The sequence below is a fragment of the Salmo salar genome, chromosome ssa13, assembly GCF_905237065.1.
Source record: "Salmo salar chromosome ssa13, Ssal_v3.1, whole genome shotgun sequence".
Taxonomy (NCBI): domain Eukaryota; kingdom Metazoa; phylum Chordata; class Actinopteri; order Salmoniformes; family Salmonidae; genus Salmo; species Salmo salar.
This window is the reverse complement of record NC_059454.1, coordinates 36,703,866-36,726,143: the sequence shown is the minus strand read 5'-3', so window position 1 is coordinate 36,726,143 and position 22,278 is coordinate 36,703,866. Positions and strand designations below refer to the sequence as shown.

Below are 22,278 nucleotides of genomic sequence, written 5' to 3'. Positions count from 1 at the left end.
TCTGATGGATAAAATAAAGCCACTGAGAACACTCCATTACAATACCTGTAATGTCCGACGTGGCAGGTTCAGAATCCAACTCAGCTGCGTCCAAGGAAGCCGTATCCAACTGCTCACTCAGAGAGTCTAGTGAGTCTCCGTCCAACACGGAGCCATTGGCATGGAACCCATTCACAGCTTCCTTACTCTCAGTCTCAGAGGGCTGCATGGTCTCGGCTGGAGCAGGCTCCTCTGCCAGAGGCTCTGGCTGGGGCTTGGGCTTCTTTTTCTTCTTGGGCTGAATGTTGAATAATCAAAGTTGGATTTTAACCACTAGAATATAAACTTAAACAGCTTTTGAAGTTCATACATAATTCATATATAGCAACGGTTGAGCAGGTTGTAGGTCCTCATGACACAGATGCCATATTTTCAGCTAGAGCTTCTGACGTCAAAGAAAAATAGATGAAAGAACAAAACATTTCCTTTGACTAGCATTTACAGTTTAAAGTGAATTGCTTTTAAAGTTAACATTTTTCCCTCAAAATCTGGATGGGCTGTCACTGGAAGAATATCTTTGGAACTTGTTTTAAAAAGTGCCGTCTCAATCATGTGAGGGATAGGCCGTACTTAAAAACGCCATGACGCATGATAGGAAATTTCATTCATACTCATGTTTCCCTTGCATATAGAATGCAATACCCTGCAGAGTATAGGGCAACAAACAAGTTTACCTTCTTTTTACCAGTTACATTCCACTCCTTCAAGATTTCCACAGCACTACCTGAGAGGAAAACAAAGTCATTATGAGGAATGCTTTCTCCTTAACAGCCTTGACACTGTTCATGACATACAGACAACCTTTCACATTATCTAGGCCTAAATAGATCATTAAAAAAAGCCTTTTAAAAAGAGTAGGTCTACAGTGACCAAAAAGCCACCTGTAACAGTAGGCCTACATGAGATGTGGAAGAACCCTCATTGTTCTATAATTGGATTCATGACTCATTCTTGAAATGCATTCCATTACACCTAGAAGTTATGAATGACACGAGCTATGTACAAAATAAACCTCTAAATCCACACAATACATGTGCCCGCATCCTACATCAGGTAATAAGAGGGTGACAAGTTGTACTTAATGTACGCAGTTTGAACCAGTGTATTCTTAAATTAGAAATCAAAAAGGTATTTTCCATTCATTTGACTACGGTGTCTGTTCTATATCACAACAAGAATGATCACAATGGCATTTCCATACCTTCTAGGAAAGCCTGGACGGCCTTATCGACGCAGTTCTCAAAGTGCTGCAAGACCAGAACTATCTCATTGTTGCTTTTGTTGGGAACAACGGCCCTGACAGCACTAATCTGTGAAGAGAATGAATAAGAGAAAGATCTGGCAAATTAAGAAAGGATATGTATCACTATGCTAAAACTATGCTAAATAAAACTAGCTAAAGAGGAATAGCACTTAATGTATTCAAATCAATTGGAATGTTATGCCTAGAGAGAAATCATTTGCAGTCCTTACCTTCTCCTTCATCCTCTCAAAAGTCCCTCCCTGGGACATAACCATTTTCAAGTTTGTGTCGAACACCATACCAGAGGTATCTGGAGGAAAAAGGGAGAAAGGGTTGATTTGGAATTTCTCATTGTTTTCTGCTAGACCCAGGTCTATTTGCAAAACAATTGTAAGTGCATAGGCACATCATTTGCTAAACAAAACTCTCCCCATACCTAATCATTCCTGGACATTCAAAGTTAGGCCTATTTGTGTTGAAAGTAAACCATGGCAGAGAACACAGGGATTATCATAAATCATGTGGAACAGACAGAGGTGATTTGCATGAAAAACCTATTAGGACCCAGATATTTCCTTTATGGGCAAATGTGACAAGATGCTTGATGACCTCTCAAGTAAAATATGTACACGTTTAACAACTGTTTCAAGTTTCTTGAGGCCTAAAGATTTTACAGCACTTCTAATGGCTTTATATATGCTAGGACCAAAAAGAACTGGCCCTAGAGCCATGAGATTAAACTCAAGAAATATTGGCATCTGGACTGGCCGTAAAGGACCCGAGATCTGCATTGAATTTGAACCGGTTATAACTGATGTACAGTTGTAGAAACAGAATGAGTCAGCAAAGCAGGAGTTTATGCATCAGATGGATAAGAATACAGCCACAAACAAAGTAAGCTCAATGAGATGAGAAACAGCTGGGTTGCTGTGACCCAAATACATGTGGCATGACCAGAGAATGCCAGAGGACAGTTTAACAATGACAAACTCAACAGAAAATGTTGTGCTCTGTAAGTCAAAGACAGTCTTAATGGAGAGCTTCATTTCAGAAATAGCTTAACTTTATTCCGGAGAAAAGCTGGGACCCTTCTTAACCTGTTGGGTCTAGGGGGCAGCATTTAATCTGGTTACTAATCCTACCCAGTAACTAGAATATGCATATACTTATTATATATGGATAGAAAACACTCTAAAGTTTCTAAAACTGTTTGAATGGTGTCTGTGAGTATAACAGAACTCATTTGGCAGGCAAAACCCTGAGACATTTTCTGACAGGAAGTGGATACCTGATGTGTTGTATTGACTTTAAACCTATCCCATTGAAAAACACAGGGGCTTAGGAATATTTTGGCACTTCCTATTGCTTCCACTAGATGTCACCAGCCTTTACAAAGTGTTTTGAGTCTTCTGGAGGGAGATCTGACCGAACAAGAGCCATGGAACGATGATGTCCCATTAGACACCTGGCGCGCGAGTTCATGTTGGGTACCCTCGTTCCAATACGTTATAAAAGAGTATGCATTCGTCCACCTTGAATATTATTCATGTTCTGGTTAAAAAAGGCCCTAATGATTTATGCTATACAACGTTTGACATGTTTGAACGAACGGAAATATATTTTTTCCCCTCGTTCATGACGAGAAGTCCGGCTGGCTTACATCATGTGCTAACGAGACGGAGATTTTTGGACATAAATGATGAGCTTTTTTGAACAAAACTACATTCGTTATGGACCTGTGATACCTGGAAGTGACATCTGATGAAGAGAATCAAAGGTAATGGATTATTTACATAGTATTTTCGATTTTAGATCTCCCCAACATGACGTCTAGTCTGTATCGCAACGCGTATTTTTCTGGGCGCAGTGCTCAGATTATTGCAAAGTGTGATTTCCCAGTAAGGTTATTTTTAAATCTGGCAAGTTGATTGAGTTCAAGAGATGTAAATCTATAATTCTTTAAATGACAATATAATATTTTACCAATGTTTTCTAATTTTAATTATTTAATTTGTGACGCTGACTTGACTGCCGGTTATTGGAGGGAAACGATTTCCTCAACATCAATGCCATAGTAAAACGCTGTTTTTGGATATAAATATGAACTTGATAGAACTAAAAATGCATGCATTGTCTAACATAATGTCCTAGGAGTGTCATCTGATGGAGATTGTAAAAGGTTAGTGCATCATTTTAGCTGGTTTTATGGTTTTGGTGACCCTGTCTTTGAATTGACAAAACATTACACACAACTCTTGTAAATGTACTGTCCTAACATACTCTAAATTTATGCTTTCGCCGTAAAACCTTTTTGAAATCGTAAAACGTGGTTAGATTAAGGAGATGTTTATCTTTCAAATGGTGTAAAATAGTTGTATTTTTGAAAAATTTGAATTTTGACATTTATTTGGATTCAAATTTGCCGCTCTTGAAATGCACCTGCTGTTGATGGAGTGCACCACGGGTGGCACGCTAGCGTCCCACCTAGCCCCAAGAGGTTAACCTGTTAGGGCTAGGGGGCAGTATTGACACGGCTGGATAAAAAACATACCCGATTTAATCTGGTTACCACTCCTACCCAGTAACTAGAATATGCATATACTTATTACATATGGATAGAAAACACCCTAAAGTTTCTAAAACTGTTTGAATGGTGTCTGTGAGTATAACAGAACTCAAATGGCAGGTCAAAACCTGAGAGATTCCTTTACAGGAAGTGGCCTGTCTGACCATTTCTTGAACTTCTTTTCCATCTCTATCTTTTACTAAGGATCTCTGCTCTAACGTGACACTTCCTACGTCGTCCATAGGCGCTCAGAGCCCGGGAAAAACCTGAATGTCGTCATCCCAGCCCCAGGCTGAAACACATTATCGCCTTTCTCAAGTGGCCGATCAAGGGACTCTGGGCTTAGGCGCGTGACCCGACCGCCCCCGCCGTTGTGATTTTTTTTCCTCTGTTTGCCGAAAAGGAGATTCCCTGTCGGAATATTATCGCTTTTCTACGAGAAAAATGGCGTAAAAATTGATTTTAAACAGCGGTTGACATGCTTCGAAGTACGGTAATGGAATATTTAGAATTTTTTTGTCACGAATTGCGCCATGCGCGCGACCCTTCTTTACCATTTCGGATAGTGTCTGGAACGCACAAACAAAACGCCGCTATTCGGATATAACGATGGATTATTTTGGACCAAACCAACATTTGTTATTGAAGTAGCAGTCCTGGGAGTGCATTCTGACGAAGACAACAAAAGGTAATCAAACTTTTATAATAGTAAATATGATTATGGTGAGTGCTAAACTTGCCGGGTGTCTAAATAGCTAGCCCGTGATGCCTGGGCTATGTACTTAGAATATTGCAAAATGTGCTTTCACCAAAAAGCTATTTTAAAAATCGGACATAGAGTGCATAGAGGAGGTCTGTATCTATAATTCTTAAAATAATTGTTATGCTTTTTGTGAACGTTTATCGTGAGTAATTTAGTAAAATGTTAGCGAATTCCCCGGAAGTTTGCGGGGGGTATGCTAGTTCTGAACGTCACATGCTAATGTAAAAAGCTGGTTTTTGATATAAATATGAACTTGATTGAACAAAACATGCATGTATTGTATAACATAATGTCCTAGGGTTGTCATCTGATGAAGATCATCAAAGGTGAGTGCTGCATTTAGCTGTCTTCTGGGTTTTTGTGACATTATATGCTAGCTTGAAAAATGGGTGTCTGATTATTTCTGGCTTGGTACTCTGCTGACATAATCTAATGTTTTGCTTTCGTTGTAAAGCCTTTTTGAAATCGGACAGTGTGGTTAGATTAACGAGAGTCTTGTCTTTAAATAGCTGTAAAATAGTCATATGTTTGAGAAATTGAAGTAATAGGATTTTTAAGGTTTTGAAAATCGCGCCACAGGCTTCAAGTGGCTGTTAAGCCCAGTAAGGTATCCCATCTAAAGTGGACTGCACAGACGCGAGTTCATATTGCTGTCAATCTCTCTCAGCTATTGTGTTTGAAAGGATCCATTCTAACTCAAGAGGTCTGGAAGACACTTGATGAAGTTGCATGTCAAGTGTTGCTCCTTCAGCCTAGTGCCAGCTATGTTTTGAGAATCAACTCTAAACATTTAAAATGCATTCTCAATACTAGTTCATCTGCTTTTAAAAACATGGCAGAGACAAATGGTAGCACACATACCCTTCTGGCTGTTTTTCTTCGCCATGTTGTAACACCACTAGTCCAAAAGGTACAGTAAGTAGGTCCCAACTGATCCCAGTATACAGCGTCCCAGTTTATAGCCCAAGTAAAAAACAAATCAATAAAATAATGCACTTTTCCAGATATTAAGTTTGAACTTGTTTCCTAAGTGAAGACTTCAGCTCTTCATTTGTAGAAATGTTCCTCCTTGATTTTTCCCCTCAGACAGGAAACCAACAAAGGCTCACAAATCTGGCAGTAGGAGGGGTTGGAGTAGGCAGGGTCAGATCAGGCCTCCACCACTTAGGCTTGGATTCAACTTTTCTTCTCCGTTCTCCACAAAGTTGATCCAACTCTGAAAAAAGGAGACAGTGAAATAAGGTTACTGTCTAGGGTGGATGTAATAAGCACACAGGATTAAAAACAGAGTTTCATGAGACGATCCAATGGAACAAACTAGTAGTTCGTAATGAATCTTGACCCATCAAATGCACAAAAAAGAATCATAACATTTAGCATATTCAGATAGAACTATTACATTGGTGCCGGAATTACACTTCGAGTCAGATTTTATACTTAAAAAGACCCCCCCCCAAAAAAAAAAGTATGCCAGAAAATACATTATACAACTCTATGCACAAGGACTACTATGTTCACTGGAAGAAGTGTGCAGATGCTAAATTTGGTTACAGAATTATGGTCAAATCTCCCTCATTTATGCAACCAAAAACATACATATCTGCTCCGAATTAACATTCAAAGATGTCTGCAGAAAGAATGCGGTGTCAGCTATGACAGGACACCTTGAGTTTAAAAATATATACTGTATATATTTTAGTTGTTGAACTACAGTAGGTGAAGTGAATTTGCATCATGGTTTCCTGATCTGCACAATACAGAAATGTATAGGCTAATTATGGATCTGAATATCACTCGTCAAGGTGATGCATCCTGAATAGGTACAGAAAGGCGGAAAAATGCAGTAGCTCTCTTTAGCATATTTGGGCATTATTCTACACACTGGCTATTATTGTAATAAGCTCCGCCTCCAAACAAGACCAGAACAAATATGTACCAATCATAGACGTCTATGCTTCACAAGTTTGGACATCAGAGTACTATACAGTAGATATGTTCAGTATAGTACAATACTAGGGCTGGGAATTGCCATTGACTTCACAATAGTTTGGTGCCGATACAATATGTATTGAGATACGAGATGTATTGAGATTCGATACTGTGATTTTATTGTGATTCGACGTTCCAAACATATTGCTCACCATGTGTCTGCTGCAGAGGGACAACAGAAGCCATGAGAAAAGTTTTGATCAGTCATGGAAATAAAAAGTGCTGAAAACAATATTGGGCTCCAATTTAAAGACAGAGCAAGCTATGAAGGAAAAATACTGGAGTTTTTGTGCAGGACCTGCAGGTATAGGAAATTTGCGCAAAAATAAAATTGACATATTGTCAAAATGATATATCAAAAAGAATATCCCGATATGTAACTGTATTGACCCCCCCATCACTACATTATACTGTACTATAGTGTGTCCTACTGTACCGGATTTTCCAAACTTGTGAAATGTCTGATTGGTTTAGATTTGGTCCGGCCAGGCCAGAATGACCAAATTTAAACTACTTTTCAACGTTCATGGACGTCCGGTCTTGGTCGGTGCTCAGTGGATGAGGATGCTCATTTCAGTAAATGGAAAGAGGGAATGCGGTATGCGACAGTAGGTGTAAGTAAGAGCAGGCAGAGGTGGCATTAACTGGAGACCAAGCAGCAGAGCGAGAGGTTGTCCAAACTGTTTTCACAGTATTACTTTGAACAAAAATTTGAAAAAATATACTGTCCTCCTTTCCACTGGTATACTGTTATACAAGTGGAGGACAGTAGCAGGTGACCCAACTGTTGTTTGTGACTACTATGATTTCCCATTGACTTAAATGCTTAATAATACATAAACAAACTTGATATCAGTAAAAACACTAACTAATTGGTAGGTCTACCTTTACTTGTTACTTCTGTGAACATTCATTAGCCTCTCACACGAGGGAGAAATTAAAAAATATCTTAAAGGTGTGGGTTTTTGGTAACAGAATTACAGACAAGGCAATGTTTCTTAAACCCTTTGTGCAAAGCTGTCAAGGCACTCTTGGCATTCTCTCAACCAGCTTCACCTGGAATGCCAGCAGTCTTGAAGGAGTTCCCACATATGCTGAGCACATTTTGGCTGCTTTTCCTTCACTCCACAGTCCGACTCATCCCAAACCATCTCAATTTGGTTGAGATAGGGGATTGTGGAGGCCAGGTCATCTGATGCAGCACTCCATCACTTTCCTTCTTGGTCAAAAATCCCTTACACAGCCTGGAGGTGTGTTGGGTCACTAAGCCCAAACAATATGGGATGGCGTATAGCTGCAGAATGCTGTGGTAGCCATGCTGGTTAAGTGTGCCTAGAAATCAAAATAAATCACTGAGTGTCACCAGCAAAGCACCCCCACACCATAACACCTCCATGCTTTACGGTGGGAAATACACATGCGGAGATCATCCGTTCACCCACATGGCGGTTGGAAACAAAAATCTCAAATTTGGACTCCAGACAAAAAGGACAAATTTTCACCCATCTAATGTCCATTGCTTGTGTTTCTTGCCCCAAGCAACTCTCTTCTTATTGGTGTCCTTTAGTACTGGTTTCTTTGCAGCAATTCGACCATGAAGGCCTGATTGACGCAGTCTCCTCTGAACAATTGATGTTGAGATGTATCTGCTACTTGAACTCTGAAGCATTTATTTGGGCTGCAATTTCTGAGGCTGGTAACTAATGAACTCATCTTCTGCAGCAGAGGTAACTCTGGGTCTTCATTCTTGTGGCTGTCCTCGTGAGAGCCTGTTTCATCATAGCGCTTGATGGTTTGAGACTTTTTTGATTACTACATGATTCCATATGTTATTTCATAGTTTTGATGTCGTCACTATTATTCTACAATGTAGAAAATAGTACAAATAAAGAAAAAAACGTGGAATGAGTAGGTGTTCTAAAACTTTTGACTGGTAGGGTATATGCCTTCATTTCTCAAATAGACTCTTGGCTTTCATCTGATATGCTCCTATAAACATCACTTTAGTGCTCCTGGATCTGTATAGATGGAAATGCCCTGACGTCAAGCCTATAACTAGGCAATTCTAGGGAAAACTTCTAGAAATGTATACTACTATGAATGTACATTGTCCTGATTTTAAAAAAAATTGTAAAGCACATCCCATCCACCCCCAAAAAATGTAATATATATAATTGTTGTTTTTTTTTAGCTGGCACTAGGCTGAAGGAGCAGCACTTGACATGCAACTTCATCAAGTGTCTTCCAAGAGGGCTGGTGCTTGAATACGTTCTGCTCCTGAACAAGGCAGTGTTCCTTTAATCTACACACAGGTAGCCTAGTGGTTAGAGCGTCGGACTAGCAACCGGAAGGTTGCAAGATCGAATCTGTTGTTCTGCCCATGTTGTTCTGCCTCCTAGGCCGTCATAGAAAATAAGAATTTGTTCTTAACTGAATAAAGGTCAAATAAAATAAAACAGTTTTACTGTTTCTCTTTTCTTCTTTTGCATTGTTGGGAAGGGCCTGTAAGTAGGCATTTAACTGTTAGTCTACACCTGTATACAAAGCATGAGACATAAAATTGTATTTGATCCTTGAGAACCTTGAACACCACCCTCAGTAAACTGTGGAGTCATTTATAGGCCAGCTGTTTCCCACTTAGGTTTCTCTTTCTGACCCAGCAATCATGGAAAGGGAAACTTACTGTGTAAACCCACACCCTTTTCATTATCCTTTTACGTCACACTTACTGCATGGCATGCCACCACCACACCTTTGAACACATCAAACATGCACTGTCAACAACTGACGCCAGCATGTGCACAACAATGTTTCAAGTCAGTCAAGACATTGATGCAGTGTGTTTATCAAGAGGGATGGTGCTTGAGTCCCCAAGTAGGTTACACATAATGTGTTGACTTAAGCAAAACACTGAAGAGGATCATGCAATATAAAATATATAAATTGGCCTACATTCTAAAAACTGAATTTGAGATTAGCAAATTGGAGGAAACTAAAATAAGAGGTCCGTTTGAAGCGTGAAACGAATTGACACGGGTCATCATAACTCAAGATATTGGTAACCCACTGTCTTGTGAGGTGAACAGCACAGTTAGTTCAATCAGTCATGATCTTACAGGCAATGTATCCTGCAGGGCCTAGATTCAGAAAACTCAGATGACCTCAGATAAAAAGTGTAGCCGTGTTGATCAAAGTTGTTAGGACTTCAGAGACAGATTATACCACCTGAAAGACTCAACACCAGGCTGTGTGTTCCATAATGGATAAATACATTGGAAAATTATTTTGCTTAGAATCTGGACCACTTTGTAGTTTGTGTAATCAAAGGACATGACACACTGATCCAACCAACCAAACTACATTGCAGTGCTTCCAACTCACACATTAGGCATGAGACACACATTTAACCCTCTTCACACAAGCCACACCTTTCATTTCTCACGCATTGAAAAACATATTGCTTTTATTTTTTAATTAATCGTGTGTGTGTGTGTGTGTGTGTGTATATATATATATATTCAGTGTTATTTAACTTCTTTTCAACTGTGCCTTCTAATAGTTTTGACATTGGAGCATAATCGCCTGCAATTCTACATCACGAGCATTGCAACTGCAACATTATCAGTTTCCCCACTTGTAATTGTGAGAATGCTATTCATTGACTACAGCTCAGCGTTCAACCCCATAGTGCCCTCAAAGCTCATCACTAAGCTAAGGACCGTGGGACTAAACACCTCCCTCTGCAACTGGATCCTGGACTTCCTGATGGGCACCAACAGGTGGTAAGGGTAGGCAACAACACATCCGCCATACTCATCCTCAGGGGTGCGTGCTTAGTCCCCTCCTGTACTCCCTGTTCACGCATGAATGCACAGCCAGGCACGTCTCCAACATCATCATTAAGTTCGCTGATGACACAACAGTGATCACCGACAATGAGAGCCTATAGACCGTGTGGTCCAAGGACAACAACCTCTCCCTCAACGTGATCAAGACAAAGGAGATGATTGTGGACTACAGGAAAAGGAGGACCGAGCACGCCCCCATTCTCATTGACGGGGCTGTAGTGGAACAGGTTGAGAGCTTCAAGTTCCTTGGCGTCCACATCACCAACAAACTAACATGGTCCAAGCACACCAAGACAGTCGTGAAGAGGGCACGACAAAGCCTATAACTCCTCTGGAGACTAAAAAAAAAAAAGTGTCATGGGTCCTCAAAAGGTTTTACAGCTGCACCAGAGAGCATCCTGACGTGTTGCATCACTGCCTGGTATGGCAAATGCTCGGCCTCCGACCGCAAGGCACTAAAGAGGGTAATGCGTATGGCCCAGTACATCACTGGGGCCAATCTTCCTGCCATCCAAGACCTCTATACCAGGCGGTGTCAGAGGAAGGCCCTAAAAATTGTCAAAGACTCCAGCCACCCTAGTCATAGACTGTTCTCTCTGCTACCGCACAGCAAATAGTACCGGAGCGCCAAGCCTAGTTCCAAGAGTTTTCTAAACAGCTTCTACCCCCAAGCCATGTTATTTACTATTGCTCTTTAACTATTTGTTATTCTTATCTCTTACGTTTTTTCATGTATTTTCTTAAAACTGGATTGTTGGTTTAGGGCTTGTAAGTAAGCATTTCACTGTAAAGTCTACACCCGTTGTATTCGGCGCATGTGACAAAATTTGATTTGTTATACGCACCAATTGAATTTCCCCAGATCCATAGGCTACATTACATTGACTCGTTTGGTCATTGGCAATTTAGTTCTAGGTTCATTAGGCTTTAACAACAAAAAGGCAGCATCCAGAGTGAATTTCGGTAGAGTGACCTGATTTGTCCAAACAGATTGTGAACCCAAATGTGTAACTTATTCTACTGGGGGGACAATACATTGAAAGAATTTGGGTTGGGTGTAGGGGCAGATTTAGGCTATATCATGAGGTCTTCAGGATATGTTATTATCAGTTAAATGTATTTTGTCTTTCACAATAGCTTATGTAGCCTAAGTCAATAGAAGAATTCCCTCTACAATGGGCTAAAATATAGACGAATTAGTGTGCTTCTCTCAGCAAGAACACTACCATTATTCCCACTACTTTGATTATTTAACTTCTTGGCAATTTTGATGGTTATTTGAAATCTGATATGCCAATGTGTCTCCAAAAATAAATGTACTTTTTTTAAATAAAAAAAAGTTAAATTAGAGGCTATGCATTTTTGTAAGCATTTATGGACAGAATATAGGCTAAGTCATAAAATGAGAATAGGCTATATTGAAATGCCCCTTGCCTCCAATATCTGGTTTTGACGTTTTAGCTGATAGACAGAAACCATAGGCATAAACGCAAAAGATCTTGCCTATGTAGACGGCAAAGTTTTGCAAATCAGCCTCAACCACCTGAAATCTAAATAATAGCAGTATTTTCTTGGTGGTGTAATTCTGTAGAAATCAATATGTCACATACTCAAACCTTCAGTATTTAGGAAACATAGACCAGGAGCAGGTGGCCAACCATCTTGGAGAGCAACAGGTAACTGCCAAAATAAAAGGAAACACTTGAGTAAATGAGGGATACAAAGAATATTGGAAGGTGCTTCCACACAGGTGTGGTTCCTGAGCTAATTAAGCAATTAACATCCCACCATGCTTAGAGTCCATTATAAAAATTCTCAGTTTCCCATTATTTTGGCTACCATGGCTAGAAGAGATCTCACTGACTTTGAAAGAGGGGTCTCAAAGGAGCATAGGGGGTTTAAAGGGGGTGTGTGTGTCTCAGTAACCAGATTTCAACCCAATTGAACACTTATTGGAGATTCTGGAGCAGCGCCCGAGAGAGCGTTTTCCACCACCAGCAACAAAACACAGATTATTTATCTTGCTCCTTTGCACCCCAGTATCTCTACTTGCACATTCATCTTCTGCATATCTACCATTCCAATGTATAATTGCTATATTGTAATTACTTCGCCACCATGGCCTATTTATTACCTTAACTTACCTCTTTGCACTCACTGTATATAGACTTTTTGTTTTCTTTTGTTCTACTGTATTATTGACTATATGTTGTTTTTTTTCACCTCCATGTGTAACTGTGTTGTTGTATGTGCCGAATTGCTACGCTTTATCTTGGCCAGGTCGCAGTTGCAAATGAGAACTTGTTCTCAACTAGCCTACCTGGTTAAATAAATAAAATAAAAAAATTGATGGAATTTCTTGTAGAAGAATGGTGTCGCATCCCTCCAATAGAGTTCCAGACACTTGTAGAATCTATGCCAAGGCGCATTGAAGCTGTTCTGGCGGCTCATGGTGGCCAAACGACCTATTAAGACACTATATTGCCGTTTTCTTTATTTTGGCAGTTACCTGTACCTCTAAGCTGGATATTCTACAGTCCTATTTTAAAAAGTGATAGTTCACCTAAATGAAGTACATACTGTTTTTTTATGGACAAGGAGAGACTGCAATCCATCCTATGGTTAGCCACCAACCGTTAACATATAATATTAAGTCCCCCATATGGGGGGCTTTGAGCAGTTCTGGACAAGTTCCGACTGACATCTGTCTGCTCTCCCCTTTCACGCTCTTATCGGAGCTGACTTTAAATGTCTGGTTTCACACCCCACAATTCATGAAAAAATACCACGTTTTATTGGTCACAGAAGGAAGAAATCCCTGTGCTTAAAGCTGAAGTTGTAACAAGTCTGCATATATTTGAATGGCATGTGTGCTCCGCTCAGTGGACATCGAGGAGAAAATTGTCGGCAATTATATGAAATAGTGCCAATATTGTATTGTCACCAAGTATGGTCATATTTATTTCACAGTTAGAAGAAATGTTAAATCTTATACTAAGTAGTTTATAATTTGACTGACGAGCTTGGAAGTTCAGGTGTTGGTGATTGGCATGCCATATGTACGAGTCATCGGGTGGGGATGACAGGGGGAGTGCATTCCATGCGTCATCACATTTGCAGAGTTATGTAAGATAGCTGACTATTCCTAATGTGATTAGTATATTGGATAGTCATAATTTAGTCATCATTTAAGCTAATAATATAACTCAATCACTGTTCGCAAAAAATAACTTAAACGCAGCATGTGGTGGAGTACGCTAGGCTAGAGCAGATATTCCTTTTTCTTTCCTTGCACAGGAAAAAGTAGGCCTTTTTATCATGCAATTCTTTCACACTTGACTGGAGAGATTAACAGAATAATTTTTTTAAATATATGAGTTTCAAGGTGGCACTGATCCAATGCTTAAACTGAATAGGCACGCTCACCGGGGATATGGCTGATGCTCCGCTAGTGCCAACAATACTGTAAGCACAATTAAGTTGAGAATTTTGATATGTCTTTTAGTTTAGTCTTTTCATTGTCTTCTTTGACGCAATAGCAATTCCCACGATTGCATTTTGAAATATTGCTATATGCCTGGCTGGGCCTCTCACTGATATTCGCAACTTAATCATCTATTTGGTAGCCTATTTGCTGCACCTGTTGCCTTCCGACAGGCTAGGACCGATTTAAAGTTTTCAAAACAATCGGTAATCTGCATTTTTGGACGCCGATTACATTGCACTCCACGAGGAGACTGCGAGGCAGGCTGACCACCTGTTACGCGAGTGAAGCAAGGAGCCAAGGTAAGTTGCTAGCTAGCATTAATAAAAACAATCAATCTTGACATAATCACTAGTTAACTACACACGGTTGATGATATTACTAGTTTAACTAGCTTGTCCTGCTTTGCAAATAATCAATGCGGTGCCTGTTAATTTATCATCGAATGACAGCCTACTTCGCCAAACGGGTGATGATCATTCAAGCCCATTCGTTGCACCAATGCACCTAACCATAAACATCAATGCCTTTCTTAAAATCAATACACAAGTATATTTTTTTTAAAGCAGGAAATATTAACTAGGGAAATTGTGTCACTTCTCATGTGTTCTGTGCAAGCAGAGACAGGGTATATGCAGCAGTTTGGGCAGCCTGGCTCGTTGCGAACTGTGTGAAGACCATTTCTTCCTAACGAAGACTAATTAATTTGCCATAACTTTACATAGTTATGACATAACATTGAAGGTTGTGCAATGTAACAGCAATATTTAGACTTATGGATGCCTCCCATTCGATAAAATACAGAACGGTTCCGTATTTCACAGAAAAAAATTAACATTTTGATTTCGAAATGATAGTTTCCAGATATTACCGTATTAATGACCTAAGGCTCGTATTTCTGTGTGTTTATTATATTATAATTAAATCTATGATTTGATAGAGCAGTCTGAGCGGTGGTAGGCAGCAGCAGGCTCGTAAGCATTCATTCAAACAGCACTTTACTGCGTTTGCGAGCAGCTCTTAGCAACGCTTGAAGCACAGCGCTGTTTATGACTTCAAGCCTATCAACTCCCGAGATTAGGCTGGCAATACTATAGTGCCTATAAGAACATCCAATAGTCAAAGGTAAATTAAATACAAATGGTAGAGAGAGAAATAATAACTACAACCTAAAACTTCTTAACTGGGAATACTGAAGACTTATGTTACAAGGAACCACCAGCTTTCATATGTTCTCATGTTCTGAGCAAGGAACTTAAACGTTAGCTTTTTTACATGGCACATATTGCACTTTTACTTTCTCCAACACTGTTTTTGCATTATTTAAACCAAATTGAACATGATTCATTATTTATTTGAGACTAAATTGATTTATTATATTAAGTTAAAGTGTTCATTCAGTATTGTTGTAATTGTCATTATTACAAATATATATATTAAAAAGAAATGTAAAAAACTGCCGATTAATTGGTATCGGCTTTTTTGGTCCTCCAATAGTCAGTATCGGTGTTGAAAAATCATAAATCGGTCAACCTCTAGTTGAGACTGGTGTTTTGCGGGTACTATTTAATGAAGCTGCCAGTTGAGGACTAGTGAGGCCTCTGTTTCTTAAACTAGACACTAATGTACTCTGTTGTGCACCGGGGCCTCCCACTCCTCTTTCTATTCTGGTTACAGACAGTTTGTGCTGTTCCGTGAAGGGAGTAGTACACAGTGTTGTACGAGATCTTCAGTTTCTCGCATGGAATAGCCTTCATTTGTCAGAACAAGAATAGACTGACAAGTTTCAGAAGAAACGTATTTGTTTCTGACCATTTTGAGCCTGTAATCAAACCCACAAATGCTGATGCTCCAGATACTCAACTAGTCTAAAGGACAGTTTTATTGCTTCTTTAAATCAGAACAGTTTTCAGCTGTGCTAACATAATTCCAAAAGGGTTTTCTAATGATCAATTAGCATTTTAAAATGATAAACTTGGATTAGCCAACACAACATGCCATTGAAACAGGAGTGATGGTTGCTGATAATGGGCCTCTGTACGTCTACGTAGATATTCCATAAACAAATCTGCCGTTTCCAGCTACAATAGTCATTTACAACATTAACAATGTCTACACTGTATTTCTGATCAATTATATGTTATTTTAATAGACAGAAAATGTGATTTTATTTCAAAAACAAGGAAATGTCTAACTGGCCCCAAACTTTTGAACGGTAGTGTATATACACACACACATACGTGTTCGCTGATATTTTGAATTTTTAACTTTTGGAATTGTGTGTATTGTTTTGTATTGCTAGGCATTTTGTATAACTGCATTGTTGGAGCTAGAAACAAGCATTTCGCGGCACCTGCGATAACAATTGCACATTTGTGTACGAGACCAATTCACTTTGGGTGTGCTCATAGTGCGCTCTGGGCGTTCGTAAATTCAGAGCATTGTCATGTCAGATTGTCCGTAAAGTCCAAGCGTTTCGGCGGTTGGAGCGTTCAGAGCGCACACTATGCCCAGACACAAATGAGAGAACACCTCACTGACCATTTTACTCACCCCAGAAGAGGCAGCTTTCATGTTATCCATATAGTTGGTGACTAATTGTGCTGCTGGCAACAATTTAATTACACTTTTTTTGCCGACGTTTACTGACATACAGCCAGAGCGAATTTATGTGTAATGACAATAAACCATTGGATTTTCTTTTTAGTCCCTTCTCAAACAATTGCTACATTCATCTGTGTGCTTCCACAGCATGGCAACTAATTTCACTAGTAAACTAATCTGATATATTAGTAGTCTGTCTCTTGTGGGCAATAGAATGTCACCACTCAGTAAAGATAAGGCAACATTATTTGGGTAAACTACACCTTTAAAATACTTCGCAACCTAATACGTTCGTCTGTGCGAGCTTCTGAAAAATACCACCAGTAGCTAACGTTAGCTCGCTACCTGCTTCTAGTTATTAATAAAAAAACACAATTCTGGCCAATTAGCTAGGTAGCGAAGTCTCAAACTAGAACTCATTTTGTGCAATGTGTTGGTGACTGTATCTTAGCAACGCCAGTCCTGGCTAGCCAAACTTTCCCCATTTTATACTTAGCTAGTTATATAGATTGGCCTAAGTGCATTAATTTATTTAACTAACTAACGTTAACTGGCCGGGTACCATCATAATAATCTACGGAATGTAGCAAACTAGTGCTGGAGACCACCCAACGCGTTAGCAAGCTAACCTAGCTAGTTAACGTTAACTCTTCTCGCTTTGTTAAAATAACGTGCCAAATCCACAATGAACTGTTCGCAAGGAAGGTAGCTAGCAAGCTATTGATGTTATTAACGTTACCTAACTAACGTTCATATTTTCACAATCCCCTGAGACTGCAGTGAAGTGTATCACTGTATTATTCGTCAACTACGCTAGTTAAATTAATAACGTTAGCTAATTAGCTGCTAGTTCAATTGAAAATGCTAGCTAACGCTCTTGTCTCTCCAGTTTGTGACACACAGCAAGCTAGCTAACTGGGTCTGTTTACTAACTTACTAAGATTGCTAACCATGTAGTTCGCTAGCAATATAAAACGTGTATTTTTGAGTGATTCAGCGCTTACCTGGGTGTCTTTCTCCGCAACGTTACCAGTCGTCTATGGTCTCCAATATTTTTGCCCTCAGGCTTAGTCACAAATCTATCCACGTCGTCACTTCCGAACAGACTGAAATCGGTCATGCACGCCACGCATGCCAAAATAACCTTTGGACAACGCGAATGACTTCATAGAGGCGTGCATTTATGTAAATTGGAATTATTAACACATACTCTTGATCATTTCAAGGGGTAGTCTTGACTGTATTATAACTTTTCTGAGCCATTGATATTCTGAACAGGGACCACGGAGCGCTGTGCAAATTATAGGATTGTAAAAAAAGATGTAGGCAGAGGGAGAGCTAGTTATGTGGGCTCAATCCTGGCTGCAGCGCTATGTCATGTCTATTTGCACGGTGGGTGCCTAATTACCTTTGACCTGGACCACAAAAGTCTAACACTAAAATACACAGTGTTACAGGATCTTGACATTGATGTGGTGCCTGATATTCTCCAGGCATTGTATTGATCTGATAATCTGCACAGAGTCTATCTGGAACATAGACTCTGAACAACACGTTTTCCTATATATACAGTACCATTCAAAAGTTTGGACACACCTACTCATTCAAGGGTTTTTCTTTATTTTTACTATTTTCTACATTGTAGAATAATAGTGAAGATATCAAAAATATGAAATAACCAACAAAAAGTGTTAAACAAATCAAAATGTATTTTCTATTGTAGATTCTTCAAAGAAGCCACCCTTTGCCTTGACAGCTTTGCACACTCTTGGCATTCCCTCAACTAGCATCATGAGGTAGTCACCTGGAATGCATATCAATTAAAAGGTGTGCCTTGTTAAAACTTAATTTGTGGAATTTCTTTCCTTCCTAATGCATTTTTTTTTTTTTTAACCTTTATATTTAACTAGGCAAGTCAGTTAAGAACAAATTCTTACTTACAATGACGGCCTACACCGGCAAACGCTGGACCAATTATGTGCCACGCTATGGGACTCCCAAACACGGCCGGTTGTGATACAGCCTGGATTCAAACCAGGGTGTCTGTAGTGACACCTCAAACACTGAGATGCAGTGCCTTAGACCGCTGCGCCACTAAGTAGCCCTTAGGTAGGGGTTGTATACAGAAGATAGCCCTATTTGGTAAAAAACAAAGTCCATATTATGGCAAGAACAGCTAAAATAAGCAAAGAGAAACAACAGTCCATCATTGCTTTAAGACATGAAGGTCAGTCAATCTGGAAAATTTAAAATCACAAAAACCATCAAGAGCTATGATGAAACTGGCTCTCATAAGGACCGCCACAGGAAAGGAAGACTCAGAGTTCCCTCTGCTGCAGAGGATAAATTCATTAGAGTTACCAGCCTCAGAAATTGTAGCCCAAATAAATGCTTCACAGAGTTCAAGTAACAGACACATCTTAACATCAACTGTTCAGAGGAGACTGCTTCAATCAGGCTTTCATGGTCAAAATGCTGCAAAGAAACCACTACTAAAGTCATACCAACAAGAAGAAGAGACTTGCTTGGGCCAAGAAACACAAGCAATGGACATTAGACCAGTGGAAATCTGTCCTTTGGTCTGATGAGTCCAAATTTGAGATTTGTGAGAGTAGGTGAGCGGATGATCTCTGCATGTGTAGTTCCCACTGTGAAGCATGGAGGAGGAGGTGTGATGGTGCTTTGCTGGTGACACTGCCAGTGATTTATTTAGAATTTAAGGCACACTTAACCAGCATGGCTACCACAGCATTCTGCAACGATACGACATTCCATCAGGCTTGCGCTTAGTGGGATTATCATTTGTTTTCAACAGGACAATGACCCAACACACCTCCAGGCTGTGTAAGGGCTATTTGACCAAGAAGGAGAGTGATGGAGTGCTGCATCAGATGACCTGGCCTCCATAATCACCCAAACTCAACCCAGATGGCGCCGAAGAACATGGCCGATGTTTTACAGTTGAAGTCGGAAGTTTACATACACTTAGGTTGGAGTCATTAAAACTCGTTTTTAAACCACTCCACAAATTTCTTGTTAACAAACTATAGTTTTGGCAAGTCAGTTAGGACATCTACTTTGTGCATGACACAAGTCATTTTTCATTAACACCATGGGACCATGCAGCCATCATACCGCTCAGGAAGGAGATGTGTTCTGTCTCCTAGAGATGAATATACTTTGGTGCGAAAAGTGCAAATCAATCCCAGAACAACAACAAAGGACCTTGTGAAGATGCTGGAGGAAACAGGTACAAAAGTATCTATATCGACAGTAAAACAAGTCCTATATTGACATAACCTGAAAGGCCGCTCAGCAAGGAAGAAGCCACTGCTTCAAAACCGCCATAAAAAAGCCAGACTACAGTTTGCAACTGTACATGGGGACAAAGATCGTACTTTTTGGAGAAATGTCCTCTGGTCTGATGAAACAAAAATAGAACTGTTACGCCATAATGACCATCGTTATGTTTGGAGGAAAAAGGGGGAGGCTTGCAAGCCGAAAAACACCATCCCAACTGTGAAGCACGGGGGTGGCAGCATGATGTTGTGGGGGTGCTTTGCTACAGGAGGGACTGGTGCACTTCACAAAATAGACGGCATCATGAGGATGGAAAATTATGTGGAAATATAGAAGCAAAATCTCAAGACATCAGTCAGGAAGTTAAAGCTTGGTTGCAAATGGGTCTTCCAAATGGACAATGACCCCAAGCATACTTCCAAAGTTGTTGCAAAGTTGCTTAAAGACAACAAAGTCAAGGTATTGCAGTGGCTATCACAAAGCCCTGACCTCCTCCTATAGAAAATGTGTGGGCAGAACTGAAAAAGCGTGTGCGAGCAAGGAGGCCTACAAACCTGACTCAGTTACACCAGCTCTGTTAGGAGGAATGGGCCAAAATTCACCCAACTTATTGTGGGGAGCTTGTGAAAGGCTACCCAAAACGTTTGACCCAAGTTAAACAATTTAAAGGCAATGCTACCAAATACTAATTGAGTGTATGTAAACTTCTGACCCACTGGGAATGTGATGAAAGAAATAAAAGCTGAAATAAATCATTCTCTCTACTATTATTCTGACATTTCACATTCTTGAAATAAAGTGGTGAACCTAACTGACCTAAGACAGGGCATTTTTACTAGGATTAAATGTCAGGAATTGTGAAAAACAGAGTTTAAATGTATTTGGCTAAGGTGTATGTAAACTTCCGACTTCAACTGTACATTCTCCCAACCAATTGTGCAATTTTGTTTGTTCTTTTAGCTTTTTGTGTAACTTATTTTTTTACTTATTTGGTACATAATGTTGCTGCTACCATCTCTTATGACCGAAAATAACTTGCTCAATACGGAAGTGGTCAGATGACATGGATGCTACACTACAAGACTGTTTTGCTAGCACAGACTGGAATATGTCCAGGGATTCATCCAATGGCATTGAGGAGTACACCACCTCAGTCATCGGCTTCATCAATAAGTGCATCGACAACGTCGTCCCCACAGTGAATGTACATACATATCCCAACCAGAAGCCATGGATTACAGGCAACACGTCTGCCACGCTGATCCTTAACACAGAGGCCCCTCAGGGGTGTGTACTTAGTCCCCTCCTATATTCCCTGTTCACCCACGACTGCGTGGCCAAACACGACTCCAACACCATCATTAAGTTTGCTGACGACACAACAGTGGTAGGCCTGATCACCGACAACGATGAGACGGCCTATAGGGAGGAGGTCAGAGAACTGGCAGTGTGGTGCCAGGACAACAACCTCTCCCTCAATGTGAGCAAGACAAAGGAGCTGATCGTGGACTACAGGAAAAGGCGGGCCGAACAGGCCCCCATTAACATCGACAGGGCTGTAGTGGAGCAGATCGAGAGTTTCAAGTTCCTTGGTGTCCACATCACCAACGTACTATCATGGTCCAAACATACCAAGACAGTCGTGAAGACGGCATGACAAAACCTTTTCCCCTTTCAGGAGACTGAAAAGATTTGGCATGGGTCCCCAGATCCTCAAAAGGTTCTACAGCTGCACCATTGAGAGCATCCTGACCGGTTGCATCACCGCCTGGTATGGCAACTGCTCGGCATCTGACAGTAAGAAGGTGCTACAGAGGGTAGTGCAAACGGCCCAGTACATCACTGGGGCCAAGCTTCATGCCATCCAGGACCTATATAATAGGCGGTGTCAGAGGAAAGCCCATAAAATTGTCAGAGACTCCAGTCACCCAAGTTATAGACTGTTTTCTCTGCTACCGCACGGCAAGCGGTACTGGAGCGACAAGTCTAGGACCAAAAGGCTCCTCAACAGCTTCTACCCCCAAGCCATAAGACTGCCGAACAATTAATAGAATCGCCACCGGACAATTTACATTTACCCCCCCTACCATTTATACACTGCTGCTACTCACTGTTTATTATCTATGCATAGTCACTTCACCCCCACCTACATGTACAAATTACCTCAACTAACCTGTACCCCCGTACACTGACCCTGTATATAGCCTCGTTATTGTTATTCTTATTGTGTTACTTTTTATTATTACTTTTTAGTTTAGTCTACTTGGTAAATATTTTCTTGAACTGCACTGTTAGTTAAGGGCTTGTAAGTAAGCATTTCACGGTAAAGTCTACACTTGTTGTGCATGTGACAAATAAAGTTTGATTTGATTGGAATTGAGATGGTTTGGGTTGGACCGCAGAGTGAAGAAAAAGCTCAGCATATGTGGAAACTCCTTCAAG

The 22,278-nt window shown here is 40.3% G+C and overlaps 1 protein-coding gene across 3 annotated transcripts in view; it reads right to left on the bottom strand.

The window, feature by feature from the left end:
- Positions 1-17,688, bottom strand: part of spats2 (spermatogenesis associated serine rich 2) — a 28,484-nt gene extending 10,796 nt beyond the window's left edge. Inside the window, exons 1-7 of one of the 3 annotated variants that reach the window (XM_014136203.2) lie at positions 17,541-17,688; positions 12,059-12,128; positions 5,473-5,827; positions 1,513-1,592; positions 1,241-1,349; positions 714-763; positions 46-277 (exon numbers count right to left, since the gene is read on the bottom strand). In XM_014136203.2, the coding sequence (XP_013991678.2) occupies positions 46-277; positions 714-763; positions 1,241-1,349; positions 1,513-1,592; positions 5,473-5,497 (496 nt within the window). In that variant the 5' untranslated portion in view covers positions 5,498-5,827; positions 12,059-12,128; positions 17,541-17,688. The remainder of the gene's footprint in view (positions 1-45; positions 278-713; positions 764-1,240; positions 1,350-1,512; positions 1,593-5,472; positions 5,828-12,058; positions 12,129-17,540) is intronic. The other 2 variants (XM_014136204.2, XM_014136202.2) reach the window with 2 other exon arrangements.
- Between the last annotated feature and the right edge of the window lie 4,590 nt (positions 17,689-22,278).